At 39.6% G+C, this 18753-nt stretch overlaps 1 protein-coding gene across 1 annotated transcript in view; it reads right to left on the bottom strand.

Annotated features, from left to right (window-relative positions):
• Nucleotides 1-18753, bottom strand: part of LOC126252024 (methanethiol oxidase-like) — a 135860-nt gene that overhangs the window by 16888 nt on the left and 100219 nt on the right. Inside the window, exons 6-8 of the mRNA XM_049952809.1 lie at nt 12328-12493; nt 10731-10825; nt 3388-3575 (exon numbers count right to left, since the gene is read on the bottom strand). Of these exons, the coding sequence (XP_049808766.1) occupies nt 3388-3575; nt 10731-10825; nt 12328-12493 (449 nt within the window). The remainder of the gene's footprint in view (nt 1-3387; nt 3576-10730; nt 10826-12327; nt 12494-18753) is intronic.

Below are 18753 nucleotides of genomic sequence, written 5' to 3'. Positions count from 1 at the left end.
TTGGGACAGTTGCTTTTCCATTTTTCATCTTAATTGCAAGCATTACTTCCTCAGGTGTAATTGAGGGGACAGGTCCTAAGGTAGGATCAGGACCAGTAACTGGTGGATGCATAAACTCTTTGTTGCTGATGTTATGAAAGTAGTTTGCCCAACGTTGCAGAATAGATTGTTTATCTTTTAGCAGTTTGGCATTGGCTCCCTTTATGTGCATGACATGCTCAATGTCATGAGTTGAACGGTGATGTGACTTAACAAGACAGCAGATGAGGTTTTCTCCTGATGATGTGTTAAGTTGTTCTCCTTTTCTTTTTTCACAACTCTCTTTGCTTGAGTTTCTTTTGTCAGTATTCCTTTTCCAGTGTTGTCACCTCGTGTTCATCTTTTGGTACCAGCCGCTGGTTCTGATTTATTTTTTCAAACTCCATGTTTATCTTTGCCATATTACATTTTTTAATTTCATCTTTTACTCTATCGTTCCACCAACTGGTTTCTTTGTCTTTCACTTTACCCTTTGTTTTGCTGCATATCTGCACAGCACTCTTAACTACTGATGTTTGAAATATGTTCCACTCTTCCTCTACACTACCTCTTTCAGTTTTTGGCAATTTTTGTGCTACTAATTTTTGGAAACTTTTCTTATTTTCTACTTTGGCATTCTTTGTACAGCATTCACACTTTTCATCTTATAATTTAGATCGGCCACTAGTAACCTGTAGTTGCTATTAAAGTGCTCACTTGGTATGACTTTAGTGTCCCTTAATTTTCCTCCAATTAATTTGTTCATTAATATACAGTCTATAACTGTATTAGATTTGCCATCCCAGCCATATCTAGTAATCTTATGATTATCTTGATTCTTGAAGAATCTATTCTTCACCAAAAGATGATTCCTTATGCACAGATTTAGAATTTCTTCACCCTCAACATTTTGTCTTCCTCATTCAAAAGGGTCCATAACCTCCTTATATCCATTTCTATCCATGCTAACCTGAGCATTCAGATCCCCAAATATCATAATGTTATCTTCTCTTCCAGTTCTTCAAGGAATTTCGTTTTTTCTTCCTCACTGCACCCTTGCTGAGGTGTGTACACTTTCAGTATAGTAAAACTATTCTTTCCCAAGTTCACTCTTGCTCTAATTATCCTTTCACTTACGAATCTCACACCTGTAACTGTGTCAATGTCTCTGTGAAACACAAACCCCACTCTATTTTTGCCTCTTTATTGTGACTGCCAGTATAATTTGTACCCACCTCTCAGCAATTTAGAGGTTTTCCCCTTCCACTTGGTCTCACTCTATCCAAGGATATGAATCCTTCTCTCCATCATGTCTACAATATCTTCAGTATTTCCTGTCAAGGTTATTACATTTAATGTTCTCACTCTCAACTTGTTTTTGGCTTTTTGTTGGGTTCCAGTTTTCTGTTCTTGTTTAGTGTATCTTCTTGCGTTCCTTGGTTTTTCTTTAGGCTGTGTAGGGGAAAAAGAAGTGCTGTCTACATTAGGTATTTTGGTGAGTATTTCCCCAGTTTAGTGTCCACGATGGGCAGCATAATGCAAACTTGACAAGTAACATGTTAAGAGGTGACAGAAACAGTTTTCCCACCATATATTTTTTCTCAGGAGGTTGAGATGCAGAAACAGTGGCCCAGTGCAGAATTTACTCTAGATTTCCCAGTTACAAGGGCAAGCAATGGTTAGAGCAGATATCCTTATGGTAATTGGTGGATAGGTGATGGGTACACATATTGCTGCTATGTTTATGTTGTTCTGGGAATTGCTATTGGATTCCATGTGGCAGGGAATCTGCAATTTGATAAGGGCTGCATGATGAACTTACAAAGAAAAGATTGAGGACACTGCTTCAGCACAGTTCTATAAAGTTCCACATCCATCTTGACTGCAGAACAGTGTTCAAATCACCTCTGTATCTAGGAATCAGCACGATTTCCCATGAGCAGCATGAAAACCACAAAAAGTCATAATGTATATTGTTTGCTAACATCACTGTATTTCCCATCAGGCTTAGCAATGTTAAATCTGTGGCGCAGTCACTGATAATCCTTGCCAGAAACATGTGAGAAATCTGTATTGAATATAAAGCATGTATCCAGATTCCAGGAGGAGCAGGTGTCCTTTCTTGCCCCCTCTCCCCTTTGTGGACGCCTATGCATATTTGTGAAGACCATGGTAAAGAAGAAAGTTAATGTGAAAATTTCATCTTAGATTATGTCGTGACTTACGAAAATCAGTTTAAGCTAATAGCTACAATAACTAGTCTACTTATTTTTATATCTGAATTTCTTTGCACTTGTTAGATACTAATTCAACAACTCTGCTTAGTTCCAAGTATGTAAAGCATGTGTCATGTTGTATGTAAATACAACAGTGAAATGAACCTGTAACCACTGGAAGGCAGTGCCAAAGTTTGCAAAAAACATATACATAAAGGCTTATTAACTGACATAAATCCACCTGATGATGAATGTTTACACTTTGAAATGCATCGTGGGAATATAAAAAAATTGTGGCTGGTTACTGTCATTTGTAGTTTCAATTGAATAGAGCTAAGCTAGTAGAATTTAATACAGAAAAAGATAGTTCCATCTATATAAATAATACGCAATACTTCATCAACAGCAGACAGAGTACTGGGGAAAAAACAGATAGATTATAGAAAACAGCCACAGATGACACATTATAATAGTGTAATTGGACAGATAAAACATCTATTGACCAAGCAGTGGCAGGAGAACACACATACAAAGGTATTTAAATCTGTAAGCTGTCACAGCCAACGGCTCCTCCCTCTGGGTGAAAGGGAAGGATGAGAGGTAAAGGAAAAGGACTGGTGAGGTATAGGAAATTGGGAGAGTTTGGAAAAGTCATTCGGAAACCCTGGTCATGAGAGACTTACTGTTTACCAGACATATTAAAAAAATTGCATGCACTGTCACATGAAGAGAGTTGTGTGGGTTTTTCCTCTTTTATATAGTCCCACTTTAGATCAAAGCACTGCATACAATTTTTTTTCAGTAAGTAAATTCCAATCCCATACTCCATTATGGAAACTATAAAATAGTATTGTGATTGCCCTAACCTTTTCATTGGACTCCTGTTACATACACTCTTGTTAAACACACACACACACACACACACACACACACACACACACACACACACACAATCAGTAAGTAGCAATATGGAAATATAACCTCTGAAAAGCATATGCAAAGCACGAAGTTCAAAATATTTACCTTGTTAGCTTCAATCTTACAGTAAAATATTTCTGGAATAATAATAATAATAATAATAATAATAATAATAGCTTAAAAATATACAGAAATACACAAAAAGAATTGGGGAGCAACATACAATGCAACTAACCGTTAACTCACTATCTTCTGTCACTTGAACTGGACCACCTTTTACAATACTGCCTCCCAAGAAAATTTGTCCCACAAGCTTTGGATGAGCTGTGTCTGTAATGTCAAACTGACGTATGTCCCCATGAAGCCAGTTACAGAAGTACAAGTAACGATCATCTAATGATATAATGATGTCAGTCACAAGACCTAAAACATTTTAATTGACATTTAATGCAATTATACATTATCTTAGAAGTATTTAAAAATTATTCATAGTAAGCAGAAAATGACCATAATTTTCATAGTAAGATAACAGACACTTTCTCATTTCACACTTTAGATAATATGGACACAGTATATTTGTGCTTTGAAAACATGCTGCTTTGTTTCAGGGCACACCTACAAAATTTAGGAAATGGAGTTATATACTTTTGAATGTTTGTTGTTCATCTCACCAAATTCAACAACTCTTTTGATAAATTCAGTTTTCTACTGAACAGCACAATTACACTAGCAATGTTTTCTACAAGAAATAAGCTTTTTTAATTGAAGACTTTTCTTTGAAGACATCTACTGTATTTATATCTTCTTTAAGTAAAAACTTAAGATGTGTGAAACTTGCTTCTATACAGAATTATCTGCCATCACTAATTCCATGAACAAATGATGTCTGAATATTGAAGCTGAGACATATTTTACTGAGATGTGGCTATCAAACAATGGAAACTCCACATTGTACACCATTCTTGCCACAATGGACCCTTCCTCTACCTTTCTGCAGTATACCGTTCTCTAGCTAAAACCCAGTCCCACATCCTGTTCTCAAATGCTGCCTAAACCATGGAATCCCTCCAAATAACCTAACTGTAAGGATTCTGCTCTCTGGGATCCCACTTCTCCTTTCACCATGACCTTTTCAGATTCTGTCAATCCCTGGCTCTCACAAGCCTGGTACTGCTTCCAATCCCTAATTCCTACACTGGACCCTGCCTTTTTTACAGTTCATGTCACCATCCAACCGTGATCCCTCCCCCCCCCAACTAACCAACTGTTCGTCAACTTCCAGGAATTCCTTACCTCCAGCTTAGCCTTGCCATCCTTCCCCAGGTCGCTTCCTCAAAACATCAACCTTTCTGTCACAGAAAGAACAGCCACACACAACCTCCAAATAAATCCTGACCTAATCATCCTACCTGCAGACAAAGGTTCCAGCACAGTTGTTATGCATCGCAGTGACTACCTGGCAGAAGGCCTCTGTCAATTATCTGACTCCTCCACCTACAAACTATGCAAGAGTAATTCCATTCCAGAAGTCCAACACAAACTCCAATCCCTGCTTAAAGCCTTAGGCCTTCCCAGAACATCTCCCCCAAATCCATTTCCCTTCTCACCCCTTTGACACTCCACACATCCACCTTCTACTGTACATGCTCCCCAAAATCCACAAACCCAACAATCCTTGACACCCCATTGTGGCTGGTTATTGTGCTCCCACTGAAATAATTTTGGCCCTCATTAACCAAAACCTCCAAGCAATTGCCTGTAATCTAGCCTCCCATGTCAAAGACAGCTACCTCTTCCTTCACAGATACTCCACATCCCCACGTTTTTACCTCCTGGATCCCTACTTGTCACTGCTGATGCCACCTCCCTATACACCAACATCCCTCATGCCCATTGTCTTACCCATATTGAACACTACCTTCCCCAATGTCCTTCAGAATCCAAACCTACAACCTCATTCCTCACAAACCTCACTAACTTTATCCTAACTCACAACTACTACTCATTTGATGGGGAAGGTATATAAACAAATCCACAGCACAGTCATAGGCCCTCCTATGCCAATCTTTCTATAGGCCATCTAGTGGAGACCTTCCTAGCCTCCCAAAACACCAAACCCCTAGTCTGGTTCGGGTTCACTGATATATTCCTGATCTGGACTCAGGACTAACACAGCCTATCTTTGTTCCTGCAAACCATCAACAGCTTATCTCTGATCCACTTCAAATGGAATTCCTCAACCCAGCATTTCACCTTCCTATATGTTGACCACCTCCTCTGTGACAGTTCCAACTCCACCCTTGTCCATATTGACAGCTGTCACACCAAAAAATCCCGTATAGCTGGGCCACCTTGGGATGGCGAATCTGCAGTGGCAAAAGTTCCCTTACTCAGTATGCTAACAGTCTCACCAAGGCCTATTCCCCAGACCTAGTCTGCAGACAGATCTCCTGTGCCATTTTCCCTCATACCCCTAACCCTCCCATCACCCCCCACGACCCAGCCACAAATGAGTGTCCCCTTCATCACTCAGTACTGCTCCAGACTGGAACAACTGAACCACATCCTTCGCCAGGGCTTTGATTACCTATCCCTGAAATGAGGAATATCCTATCCGAGATACTTCCCACCCCTCCTAGTCCATCCCTATGCCATTCCCAATCCCAACCCCAACCCCTTGCCATGAGGATCATATCCCTGTGAAGACTCAGGTGCAAAACCTGCCCAATCCACCCACCCAGCATTTCCTATTCCATTCCTGTCACAAGTTTATCCTACCCCCATCAGGGATTGGGCTACCTATGAATGCAGCCACGTCATTTATCAGCTCTGCTGCAATCACTGCACAACTTTTTATGTTGGTATGACTACCAACCAGCTGTCCACCAGGATGAACTGCAGCCCTCTGCCAATGCATCCACCCATCTTTTCCCACTCCTATTTTGCTCCTTTTTTTTCCCCAACTCACTGTCCCACAACCTCCTGACACAGCACCTGTTGGCAACATAGTCTCTGCACACTCTACCAGACAGTGTTTGTTTCCCTAACAATACACTACTTTCCCTTCCTCTTCCCTGCCCTTTCCAGACTGCCGTTTGCATCTCACTTGATAGTTGCATTCTGGCCCGAGACACTGGAGTTGGGCAGTTGTGTGCACATGAAGCGTGCTTAGTTGTTTGTGTGTGTGTGTGTGTGTGTGTGTGTGTGTGTGTGTGTGTGTGTGTTTCTTTCTTGAGAAAGAAACTATTAGTTCAGTTAGCAAGGTAAAGTGTGATTTTTTTACAAGTGTCCATAAACAGTACTACACTTTTTGTCACCTGAAGTTATGTACTGGTCAGTAATTCCATCTGCTAATTTATTAAAACTTATCTACACTCATTTCTGCAATGCCTAATGCAGTTTCAGTTATCCATGATATGAACATCAGTAATAACTACCTCACTGCTTCCCTGTTTTCTGTAATTATACAATGATGAACAATTGGTGCATACATCCTTCTCCATCATTTCAAATGCTGGGCGCGTGCCTCCTTTAATATCTACATTTAGTCTTCCTTGACCTCCTGCCTTAAGGTTCATATCTCAAGATTTTGAAACATAGCCTTTTACATGTTGGTATCAATGCTATGTGCATTTTATGCAGACATACAAATATTTCCAACATTTATAACCACTGTGATGTAGCTCCATATGATGGAAGTTGCAAAAGTCCAAAAGTCTTACATCCACAAATGCTTCTGACCAATATGCTTGTGAAAGCTAATGTTATCAGTTTATTTTATAGATGTGCAGGATTAATTCAACCAGATAATTTACATGTAGCCATATGCTCTATTTCTTAGTGTACAAAGTACTTGATACCTATCTTCATACATTACATACTTAACTAATAACTATGAAGTACCTATTGTCACTTTTATTTTGCACCATCAACTCCTTGCACAAGCTACATAAGAAATTCCTGCATAATCTTGAACTTAAAATACAAACAAATAAAAATAAAAAAGGGAAAAAATCTGGATTTAACATCTTGTCAACAGCAATGTTACCAGAAGCTGTGCACAGGGAATTAGTGTGATTGTTTACTGATGAGGAATGAAATTGACAATGTCCTTTTCAAAGGAGCCATTCTTGCACAGCAAAAGCATGTTTCTGAATGACTAGGCAAGGATTCAAACATTGCTCCTCCCAAAAGCTCATTCAGTGCCTTAACTTGTGGGACATCTATCGAAAACCTAAGCCTTTTCAATATGATTGAAGCATTTTCTCACAATAATTGTGTAGAATCTCTTCACCAACACTTCCCCTCTTCCCTGAAAAGGGACCAAATCACTGTTGCCTGTTCTTCTCTTACTTTCGTCAATCTTTCTATTGAAACTCTTCCCTTCCGTCTAAATATCTGTATTTTTCACATTTCTCCTCTCTTCCTGCTCTCCCAAAGAGCGTTTTCACTAAATTTTATAAAGGTAATTTAAAGGATAAAAGGCACAAGAGGCATGAAGGCTTGCCAGGTGAAATAAATAAATAATAATAAAAAAACATAACCATCACACAATTACTTATTAACACAATTGCAACTAAGTTTTGAAGCATGTAGAATTAGCCGATATTAATTGCAACAGGTGACAAACTGGGTACCCAAATAGGTACTTGTTGCAGCCCATGGAAGCAATAACTTACACACATCAGGTGCATAACCACAATAACAATTTTATACAATAAATGTTGAAATCATGCATTAATTGTACAGAGTATATGGACTACAGGTATACAAAAACATTTGTTAATATTTCACAACTTATTAAGGCTTATAACTTTATTTGTCCAACATTGTACACAAAAGTTCCAAGATTTTTATAAATGTTGATACAGTTCAATGTGGGCACCATTTGTAGCTCAATAGATGTTGTTGTGGTCATTAGTCCTGAGACTGGTTTGATGCAGCTCTCCATGCTACTCTATCCTGTGCAAGCTTCTTCATCTCCCAGTACCTACTGCAATCTACATCCTTCTGAATTTGCTTAGTGTATTCATCTCTTGGTCTCCCTCTACAATTTGTACCCTCCACACTGCCCTCCAATACTAAATTTGTGATCCCTTGAAGCCTCAACATGTCCTACCAACCGGTCCATTCTTCTAGTCAAGTTGAGCCACAAACTTCTCTTCTCCCCAATCCTATTCAATACTTCCTCATTAATTATGTGATCTACCCATCTAAGCTTCAGCATTCTTCTGTAGCACCACATTTCAAAAGCTTCTATTCTCTTCTTGTCTAAACTATTTATCGTCCATGTTTCGCTTCCATACATGGCTACACTCCATACAAATACTTTCAGAAATGACTTCCTGACCCTTAAATCTATACTCGATGTTAACAAATTTCTCTTCTTCAGAAACGATTTCCTTGCCATTGCCAGTCTACATTTTATATCCTCTCTACTTCGACCATCATCAGTTATTTTGCTCCCCAAATAGCAAAACTCCTTTACTATTTTAAGTGTCTCATTTCCTAATCTAATTCCCTCAGCATCACCCGACTTAATTTGACTACATTCCATTATCCTCGTTTTGCTTTTGTTGATGTTCATCTTATATCCTCCTTTCAGGACACTGTCCATTCCGTTCAACTGCTCTTCCAAGTCCTTTGCTGTCTCTGACAGAATTACAATGTCATCGGCGAACCTCAAAGTTTTTATTTCTTCTCCATGGATTTTAATACCTACTCCGAATTTTTCTTTTGTTTCCTACACTGCTTGCTCAATATACAGATTGAATAACACCGGGGAGTGACTACAACCCTGTCTCACTCCCTTCCCAACCACTGCTTCCCTTTCATGTCCCTTGACTCTTCTAACTGTCATCTGGTTTCTGTACAAATTGTAAATAGCCTTTTGCTCCCTGTATTTTACCCCTGCCACCTTCAGAACTTGAAAGAACGTATTCCAGTCAACATTGTCAAAAGCTTTCTCTAAGTCTACAATTGCTAGAAATGTAGGTTTGCCTTTTCTTAATCTAGCTTCTAAGATAAGTTGTAGGGTCAGTATTGCCTCACGTGTTCCAACATTTCTACATTGAAATGGTATTCCAATTCTTGCAACTTATTCGTAAGTATGACAGGTGATATGGCCTCTACTGTGGTGTAGACCCATTGTCCCAGTTCTTCCAAATCTCAAAACTTTGTTCTGTATAGAATGTTCTTGATAAACCCCAATACACTGAAATTCATTGAAGTCCGATTGGGAGGCTGAGGGGGCCAAGCAATGGAACTCCCCTTGCTTCAATGCTCAGGAAATGTCTTGTAGAAATGCCTCAAAAACCCAATGATAGTCAGATGGGGCACCATCCATCTGGAAAATGACATCGGAAGCATCTGGTGAATTGCGTAATTCGCCAGCATACTGGGAATAAAAAATGAACTAATCACACTATATTTATGTAATGCCAACCACACATTAACTTATGGTGTATCCCTATCATATTCAGTCACTTCTCCTGGAATCTCACTTCCACACACTTGACAGTTATGGCTGTTAACTTTGCCATAGACATGGAAGGCATATTTATTGCTGAACAGCGCTGAATTGACGTAGTCGTCTATACACTGTAATTACAATTTACAGCACAATCACTTTTCTGCAGTGATCCTCAAGCTTAATGTAATGCAAAAGTTGGACACTGTAAGTTTGCAACCAGAGACATTTGTGTACATTGTTGTGCACCCTCAGATGAGGACAGCTAGTTCCCTACTGGCTTATCAAATTGATTTACTTAGCTTCTAGTGAATGCTTCACACACACATTCCAGTCTCTTCATTCACATGCATTTTAGGATTTTTCCAGCATTTGAAATCAAACTTCCCATCCTCTAAGAGTTCTGTCCCACAGATAAATGAATTTACACATGGAAGGATCCACATTCCATTCTCTTCTTGCTCACTACTGAACACATGTTACAGATGTTAACTCTGCTAACCATAGCACACACTACACCTTTCACTGGGGTGTCCTCATGTTGACTGTCAGGAGTATGTCTGCCTGCTGCACAGTAAACATTTGTGCATATGCACCATATGGTTCAGTACTTTTATGAAATGATGAGGATCGTTTCTTGGAGAGTGTCAAGTGGGTATTTACCCAACAAAGTAAAATGTCAAGTTCTATATATATATATATATATATATATATATATATATATATATATATATATATATATATATATATATATATATGTATGTCTGCTTGTGTCTGTATATGTGTGGATGGATATGTGTGTGTGTGTGTGTGTGTGCGCGCGAGTGTATACCCGTCCTTTGTTCCCTCTAAGGTAAGTCTTTCCGATCCCAGGATTGGAATGACTCCTTACCCTCTCCCTTAAAACCCACTTCCTTTCGTCTTTCCCTCTCCTTCCCTCTTTCCTGACGAAGCAACCGTTTGTTGTGAAAGCTAGAATTTTGTGTGTATGTTTGTGTGTCTATCGACCTGCCAGCGCTTTCGTTCGGTAAGTCACATCATCCTTGTTCGTGTGTGTGTCTATATATATTTTTTCCAGACACCCAAATCAAATGAACAGAGGTACTCACCAGGCATTACTGGCATTTGCCACCCTGACACTTTTTTGCTGGGTACACTGATAACCTTTTCAGCTGCCCACATACCATCAACCTTTTTGACAAATCTGTAAAAATAAAATGTCCGTATGTTCAGTCTTCCTCTGACATCATTAAAAGGTTACATAAGACAAACGCAAAATAGATTGCTAACTTCTATTTTATAGAAGATATTAAATCATTGTAAATAAGAAATAATACTCAGATCAGAATAAATACGAGATCTGTCTAAAAAGTATCCAACCTTTGATTTTCCCATGCAAAACAGAGATGATAGCATGGCGCCACTGTACACAGGAAAGGAAGAGACCTTTATGCACATGCGTGAATTTTGTCCCCACCTTCCAACGCGTCAGTCACTGCCTGTTGGTTGCTGAGTGAGGTGCTACACAATGTGTTCGTCGGATTATCGATTCTCTGAAGGATGACTGAACATGTTGAGCAAAGATACTGCATCACATTATGCTAAGAACTTGGTGATTCTCAAAGATTCGTAAGATTCAGCAGGTGTTTGGAGAAGATGTGATGGGTGAAACACAAACTAAGGAGTAGTTAAACCGATTCAAAAACAGCCGAACATCAGCGGAGAATGATCAGCGTTCTGGCAGGCCCTAAACTGCTCTGAGTGCAGCTGTTGTTGAGAGGATGCAAAATTTGGTGATGGCAGATCATCATTTGACCATGCAGGAGATTGCCCAAGAGGCTGGAGTGAGTAAAGATTCTGCACATGCAATTTTGTGTCATGATCTGAACTTGCACCAAGCGGCTGCAAAATTCATGCCCAAGTTGTTGTTGCCAAAACAAAAAGACCTCTGTTTCTATGTTGCACAGGACCTTCTGGACACCACCAACACTGATCCTGGGTTTCTGAACACTGTGATAACTGGACGTGAGTCATGGGTGTACAGGTATGACCCAGAAAGAAAAAGACAGTCGTTGCAATGGAAGCATCCCGAGTCTCCAAGGCTGAAGAAAGTGTGGCAAATGTGAAGCAGAATCAAGGCGATGCAGACTGTCTTCTTTGATGTCTGTGGAATTGTGCATCACAAATATGCACCAGAAGGACAAACAGTGACAAAGGAGTACTATCAATTTGTTCTCTGGTGACTCTGTGATGCAGTTTGGCGCAAACGACCAGACATTTGGACGGTGCAAAACTGTCAACTGCATCACAACAATGCCCCCGCCGCACATTCATCCCACTTGATCCAAAACTTCTTGGCCAAATATGGAATTACAGCCGTTCACCAACCTCCCTACTCTCCAGACATGGCTCCTTGTGGCTTCTGGTTGTTTCCAAAATTGAAGACGCCACTGAAAGAATCCCGTTTTGAGAGTACAGAAGAGATCATGTGTAACATGACAACAGAGCTGAACACCATTCCAAAAGAAGACTTCCAGAGGTGTTTCTCCCAGTGGAAGGATCAGTGGGCTAAGTGTCTGCAAGCACAAGGGGCCTACTTTGAAGGGGATTAGGGTTCCAACGCCATCGGGTATTTGAAGTATTTTTTCTCACCCAAGGTCAGATACGTTTTAGATAGGCCTCGTATATAACTAAGAAAATGCATACCGGAAAATTGTTGAGCCAAGAGCACAGCCAACATATCCAGTACGGCTGCGTGGGTTATGCAAGAAACGCACTTCTAGTGGTGCAATTCCCTCCTCTCCGAGATCAATACTCTGAATCTTCTTGTGCGTGCTCCACGAAAAAAAATTTAAATGACGTCCATAAACAGCTGACAACAATAGAGAAATGCTTATTTTATTTCACAAAATGGCTTTATGTACATGTCTGTCTACAGACACAAAATTATCACAATAGATTTACCGTATTTACTCGAATCTAAGCCGCACTCTAATCTAAGCCGCACCTGAAAAATGCGACTCGAAATCAAGGAAAAAATTTTTTCCCGAATCTAAGCCGCACCTGAAATTTGAGACTCGAAATTCAAGGGGAGAGAAAAGTTTTAGGTCGCACCTCCAAATCGAAACAAAGTTCGTCTAGTTGTAATATGAGACACAATTTAGGTCGAATGAATGACGATACAGCTGCAGTAGTTTGGTTCGAGTCGTAAGCTTAGCAGTTACGGTTTACCAGGTAGCCATTGCTACGCGTCACGCGCTCCGTCCGTATTTATACGGATATCCTTCCTTTTTCACGTGCTTCGTCTGGTTTGAATTGATTGCTTATTTTTCTTTGATCTGATAAGTGCCGTTCTCTTTGTTATAGGTGTTTACGTCACTACAAGCTGAAAATGCATTACCGCACTGGGTCATGCATTGTTTGTCGCATTCTGATAGTGCGTGTTTACGGCCTGTCGCCGCTCGCGGCGTGGCGTGGCTTGCTTTTGTGCGCGCTACCGTCGCTTACAAATAAAAAATAGAGAGGAGTCGTCTCATTAGCGAAACATTTGTTGTTACTTACACTACTGCTTTCTTTGATAATGATCAACAAGAACCAAATAACAGACTGCGTATGATAGATGATGTTCTGAACGAAATTTTAGCGAAAATTTTTCTCCGTTCCAAAATCTTTGCAGGCGCCTCTTTAGTTCATTACATTCTGCACAGAAATTAGAGTCATCTTAGATTTAAAAATCTAGTCAGTTGCCGTGCTTCATTTCTGACTGTATCACTATCAGGCATAAGAATAATACGAATATAAACATTACATGATATGTATATTCTTCCGCGTTTGCTGTTGTTTCACTCAAGTTTCGTAGTTTATTAGGCAGACAGGATTTAAATGAGATAGTAGCAAACACGAAACAGTACATGGCAAAATGTTTATATTCGTATTAATCTTATGGCGAAGAGAATACTACATGTGATTCACAATTCATAAAAGCTCCTATTAGCAACCATCTCTTCTCACAGGTAGGAAAAAATTCAGAACGTAGAGTTGGCCATATTGACAAACATCCCAAACAGTCTTGCCAGTCGGATTTTCGTAGTACATTGAAAAGCTGCTACATTCGAAGATCAACAATACAGAATTTGTATTTACTTCGTTGGATAATGTACCAAAATGCAGTGGTCGAAACTCTGGGCGGAGGAAAAAGGGTCGTCTTCCACTTTTTTTTTTTAATTTATTTACTGACGCAGAGATTTTGGTGCCAGTATTTATCTTTGTGCCTACAAAGCATTCCTGTGTGGCGCTACATATATTCGACGGCAGAAGTTAGTTGTGGCGGCACCCACCAACATTTTTCAGAACTCCCGCTTGCTTTGCACTCGATTCTAAGCCGCAGGCGGTTTTTTGGATTACAAAAACCGGAAAAAAAGTGCGGCTTAGATTCGAGTAAATACGGTAATATTACAATGACACAGTAATGAGTTCCAAAACATTGGGAGCCTAAATAGAATCAATATGTAACCTGCCAAGATATATATATTTTGATGTTGGACGTTCTGATGATCAAGGGAGCACTCAGAGTGACAAGGGATGTTTGATTGTGGTATATCGATAAATCACTATTAATTTCACTAAACATTTGATGCAAGTTTATTAAAATATTGCTGTACAGTTCAGACACTTGTTAGCTAAAAGTATACAAACATATGCATGATTGTATGAAATGTTATCTTTAGAAGCAAAATTCAACACATTATCAAGATTTCCCAACATTATGAACTGAATCACTAGGAAAACATCAATTTTTTAGTTTTCTAATAACAGTGTACAAGTATGATCTCTTCATGCTGCTCTACTCTGTGCAAGCTTCTTCATCCAAGAGCTGCATCAAACTAGTCCTCAGACTGAACATTACAACAAATGAGCATGGTTTATAAATATTGTGAAGTCAGTAAAAATAGCTTAACATGATTTAATTTCTGCAGAACAGATAATAATAAGGAACTAAATACCAATCAACAAAAATACAAGATCCTTCTCTCAATTATTACCAAGGCCAGGCTGTTTCAGCTTGCACACTCACCCAGAGGTAGCTGGGTGGGCAATCTAGCAACCAGGTTGTAGAGCAGTCAGCTAGTTAGCGAGATGTTCCGTAACTCATTTAAATGATTCTTTTATCAAAATGATGTGGACTGAGTCAATTTATCAGATATGTATACACGAATAGTATTAACATTAATGAACACATTTTTTAGTCCTGCTTGCGCTATTACATTTGAAAACAATTTTATAGGTTGGTAGTTGTTAAATGGAAATTCATCCACGCACCAGAAAAAGATGTCTAGGATAAATAATTTTAGGGTAGATTTCAAACTTGTTTTGCTACCTTTCAGGAATTTTATATTATTGGGCAAGTGATCAAAACTATTTACTGCATCTTATTGAACTCTTTTCTGAGCCACTGACAGCTTTTATAATGCATAGTGAAGGATTTTTTCCTTCTAGTGCTGTAGGTATGGCCATCACCACTTTTCTCAAATTGTAATTTATTATTTACGACAAATGTCATCAGCAGATATGTGTATTGTGACAGCACAGTTAAAATGTGTAGCTGCTTGGAGAGCTACTAACATTGAAGCCTGTGGCTGAACAACATGTACTATTCCTAGGTTGCTTACTTTTGTGCATTCAATACATTCTTTCTGAGTGGTGAGTTACCCAAGAAATTATTCTGCAAGACATTACTGAGTGGAAATACGAAAAATATGTCAAGAGGTTAATTCATTTATTTCCAAGACTAACAATTATATGAAGGGTAAACGTAGCTGACTTAATTGTTTGAGAATCTCAGTAATGTGCTGCTTCCAGCTGATGTTTCATCAATATGAACACCTAAAAATTTGGAACATCAACCCCATTTACTGACTCCTGTTCACATGCTATATCAATTGTTGGTATTCAGTACGGAACTGAATATAGTGTGTTTTCTCAAAATTTAGGGGGCCCATTTTCAGAGAGCCACTTAATAATTCTTTGAAAAACATCATTAACAATCTCTTCTGTGGCTTTCACTCCAATAGGATTAATTATAACACTTGCATCATTTGCAAAAAGTATAAATTGTGCTTGTTAAATGTGAAGTGGAAGGTCATTCACATATGTAAGGAATAGGACTAGACCCGTAACTGAACCATTGGAGACTCCTTTTGTAATTTCTGCCCAGGCACTAAAATTTTCTACTCTTCCAACATTGTTTTAATTGTTCAGCTCAATTTTTGCATTCATCTTTTAACTAAAACCAGCTGTGTGTAAAGCCATCAATTCCATAAAACTTGAGTTTTTCTGAGAGTGTGTCATCATCTACACCAGGCTGTTCCAGCTCGTCGGCTCCGTTGTGAGCCGCGGAGTGCTCCCTGCTCCAGGGAGCCGTGTTGCTCGCTGTGACCATTCGGCCGGCATGCCGGCATGTGGCACAGCTGGCTCAGGGAGGCAGCAAGGCAATCGTTTTGATGTGCCAGCTGCATCTTACAAGATCGACAACCTCATACTCTTAGCTGCTAAGACATGCTACACCTGGAAATATGATGTTTAGGAAATAAATAAGAAACAAATGTTGAATTTTGCAAATCAATAATCTCCATAAGTTCCATTTCCAAACTAGTGAGGTCTCTGAATCGTGTTTCAAACGACGTGGTGAGCTGCTTTAACTTTGCTTTGTAATCGCCGAAAGTAGTACCTTCACGTAGTTTTAAAGAAGCAAGACGATTGAAGAACGTTAAATGTCCATTACTCATCTGCCTCTCAAATAAACGTAAATTTTTCCATGAACGCTTTGATCAGATCGTGCATGTCAATGATTAGCTGCCCAGTGCCCTGCAATGACAGATTTAAATTATTCAGATGTATAGTTATTTCAGCTAGGAACACCAGGTCTGATATCCCTTTTATATCTTCCAGACAACTCATTTCTTCCCCTTTCATTTAGAGGAAAAGGGATATTTCCTTACGAATGGGAAAGAAAGCATCAAGAACTTTTCCCCGACTCAGCCAACGAACTGTATTGTGGCAAGGTATATCACCATACTCCGTTTCCATATCTTTCAGGAACCCTTTGAATTGGCGATGATTCATACCGTGACGCCGCACAAAATTCACACACTTCGCGACAACTTTCATTACGCCACCTAGCTCTACTGTTGTAGCACACAGTGCCTCTTGGTGAATAAAACAATGAAGAGTCGTCTTTCCTGAATTCGTCTCTGAGTTTATTTTTCAAATGAGAAGAAAAACTTTGGTGACGCCCAATCATTTGTGGTGCACCGTCTGTTGCTACAGAATGGAGCTTATGCCATGACAAATTCGTATTGTCCACGGATTCACAAACAGCTTCAAAAATGTCACGTCCTGTTGCGGTGTAATCGAGTGGTACCACATCCAAGAGTTCTTCAGTTACTTACAGCTCCATGTCGACACCACGCACAAAGACTGAAATCTGAACACAGTCCGATATGTCGGTGCTTTCGTCAAGCGCTAGCGAAAATGCAACAAAGCTCTCCGCCTTTTTCCTGCACTGTGTGTCTAAATCTGCTGCCATGTCCAGGATTCGACGAGACATTGTTTGCTTCGACAGCAAACCCCTTCAAATGCCCGCACCTCCCTTGGAAACAAACATTCTGCAACTGCTACGATGCACGATTTTACAAGTGGTCCCACCGAAAACGGCTTGCCACTTGTCGCAGTGATGTGAGCGACCCTGTTCTTGCTCGAATTGCAGATTCAGTAGTTTTCTCTGCTCTCATTCACCTGAAAATTGTGACCGCATTACAGAACACGAACTATGTTGCATGTTTTGATACCCTCCGTATTACGAAACTGTTTTTGAACTTACGTCTCCTGGTATGTCGTTCTTAAGCCTGGCTACCAGTTCTCTGCGTGCAACGCCTTCTACCTGATCTTTGTGCGCTGCGTGAAGACGTGTATAATGTTGTTGTATATTGTACCTCTTCGCAGAATTAAATACTTTATGACATACAAGACACTGCGGAGGACCATCCCGATCAATGAATAGAAAGGTATTCTCCAACAGAGGTACAGGGCTCCCGCGGCTAGTCATAGCTGTCATTGAACATGGATTATTGCATCAGCTGCGGCTGCTTCCGGCCAGGGGGCAGTGAGTTTGCTTTGCTCCGAGCTGCTGCAGTGAGCGCTCCGGAGCGCTCCGGCTCCCTGGAGCTCAGTTGGAACAGCCTGATCTACACAGTCAAATACCTTGGAAATATCACAAAGATCTAACTGGTGTTATTTTATTACTTAAGGCTTGTAATATTTGATGAGTGAATGAATAAGTAGCATTCTCTTGAGAAACCCTCATGGAGTCCAAAGTGTGATATGTTAAGTAAATCATTTTACTTAAATGGGAGACTACTGTTGAGTGCATTAATTATTCAAATATTTTGGAAAAAGATGTCTGTATGGAAACTGGATGCTGCTTATTTTAGTTTTTCTTGTCAGCTTTCTTATGAAGCAATCCAACAACTGCTCATTTTAATTTGTCTGTAAAAATTCCACGTGCATTATGCATTTCACTAAGGACATTGCTTATTAAATTAGAACAACTAACATTCCTTTGTTTCTTCAACTGAACTATTTATTATTATTTTTGTTGCTTCCTTTAGATTGTAATCATTAAAATTACTTGGAACTTGTGAATTCACATGCAACATAGCCATTTAGTTTAATTGATATGGTATCCTGTGTGATGGCTGACTGTCATTCCTCCCCATTGACAACACCCCACATACTTTTAATGTTATTATTTGGATCATTAATTTCTTTTAGGATACACATACTTTAATGACATATTTTAATGACTTTCCATAAAATATTACAGTGTTTTTTGTAGTTCTTCACCAGCCAAGCACAGGCAGCCAGGTGTGGCTAAGCCGGTCACACAAGCACAGAACACATGCAGGTGGGGCATCACGCAGGTAGCCAATACTACCCGATCTTGCTTGTTGGAGTCCTGAGAGGTGGTCAATGGTGCCCTCACCTCATGGGAAAGCATTAGAACAGCCTCATTAAGGGAGTTATCAGCTGGCTCTTTGACAATTATTACTTAAACTAAGGATGCTAAAAAATATG

Source organism: Schistocerca nitens, chromosome 4, assembly GCF_023898315.1.
Source record: "Schistocerca nitens isolate TAMUIC-IGC-003100 chromosome 4, iqSchNite1.1, whole genome shotgun sequence".
Lineage (NCBI taxonomy): Eukaryota > Metazoa > Arthropoda > Insecta > Orthoptera > Acrididae > Schistocerca > Schistocerca nitens.
This window is presented reverse-complemented; position numbering and strand designations above follow the sequence as displayed.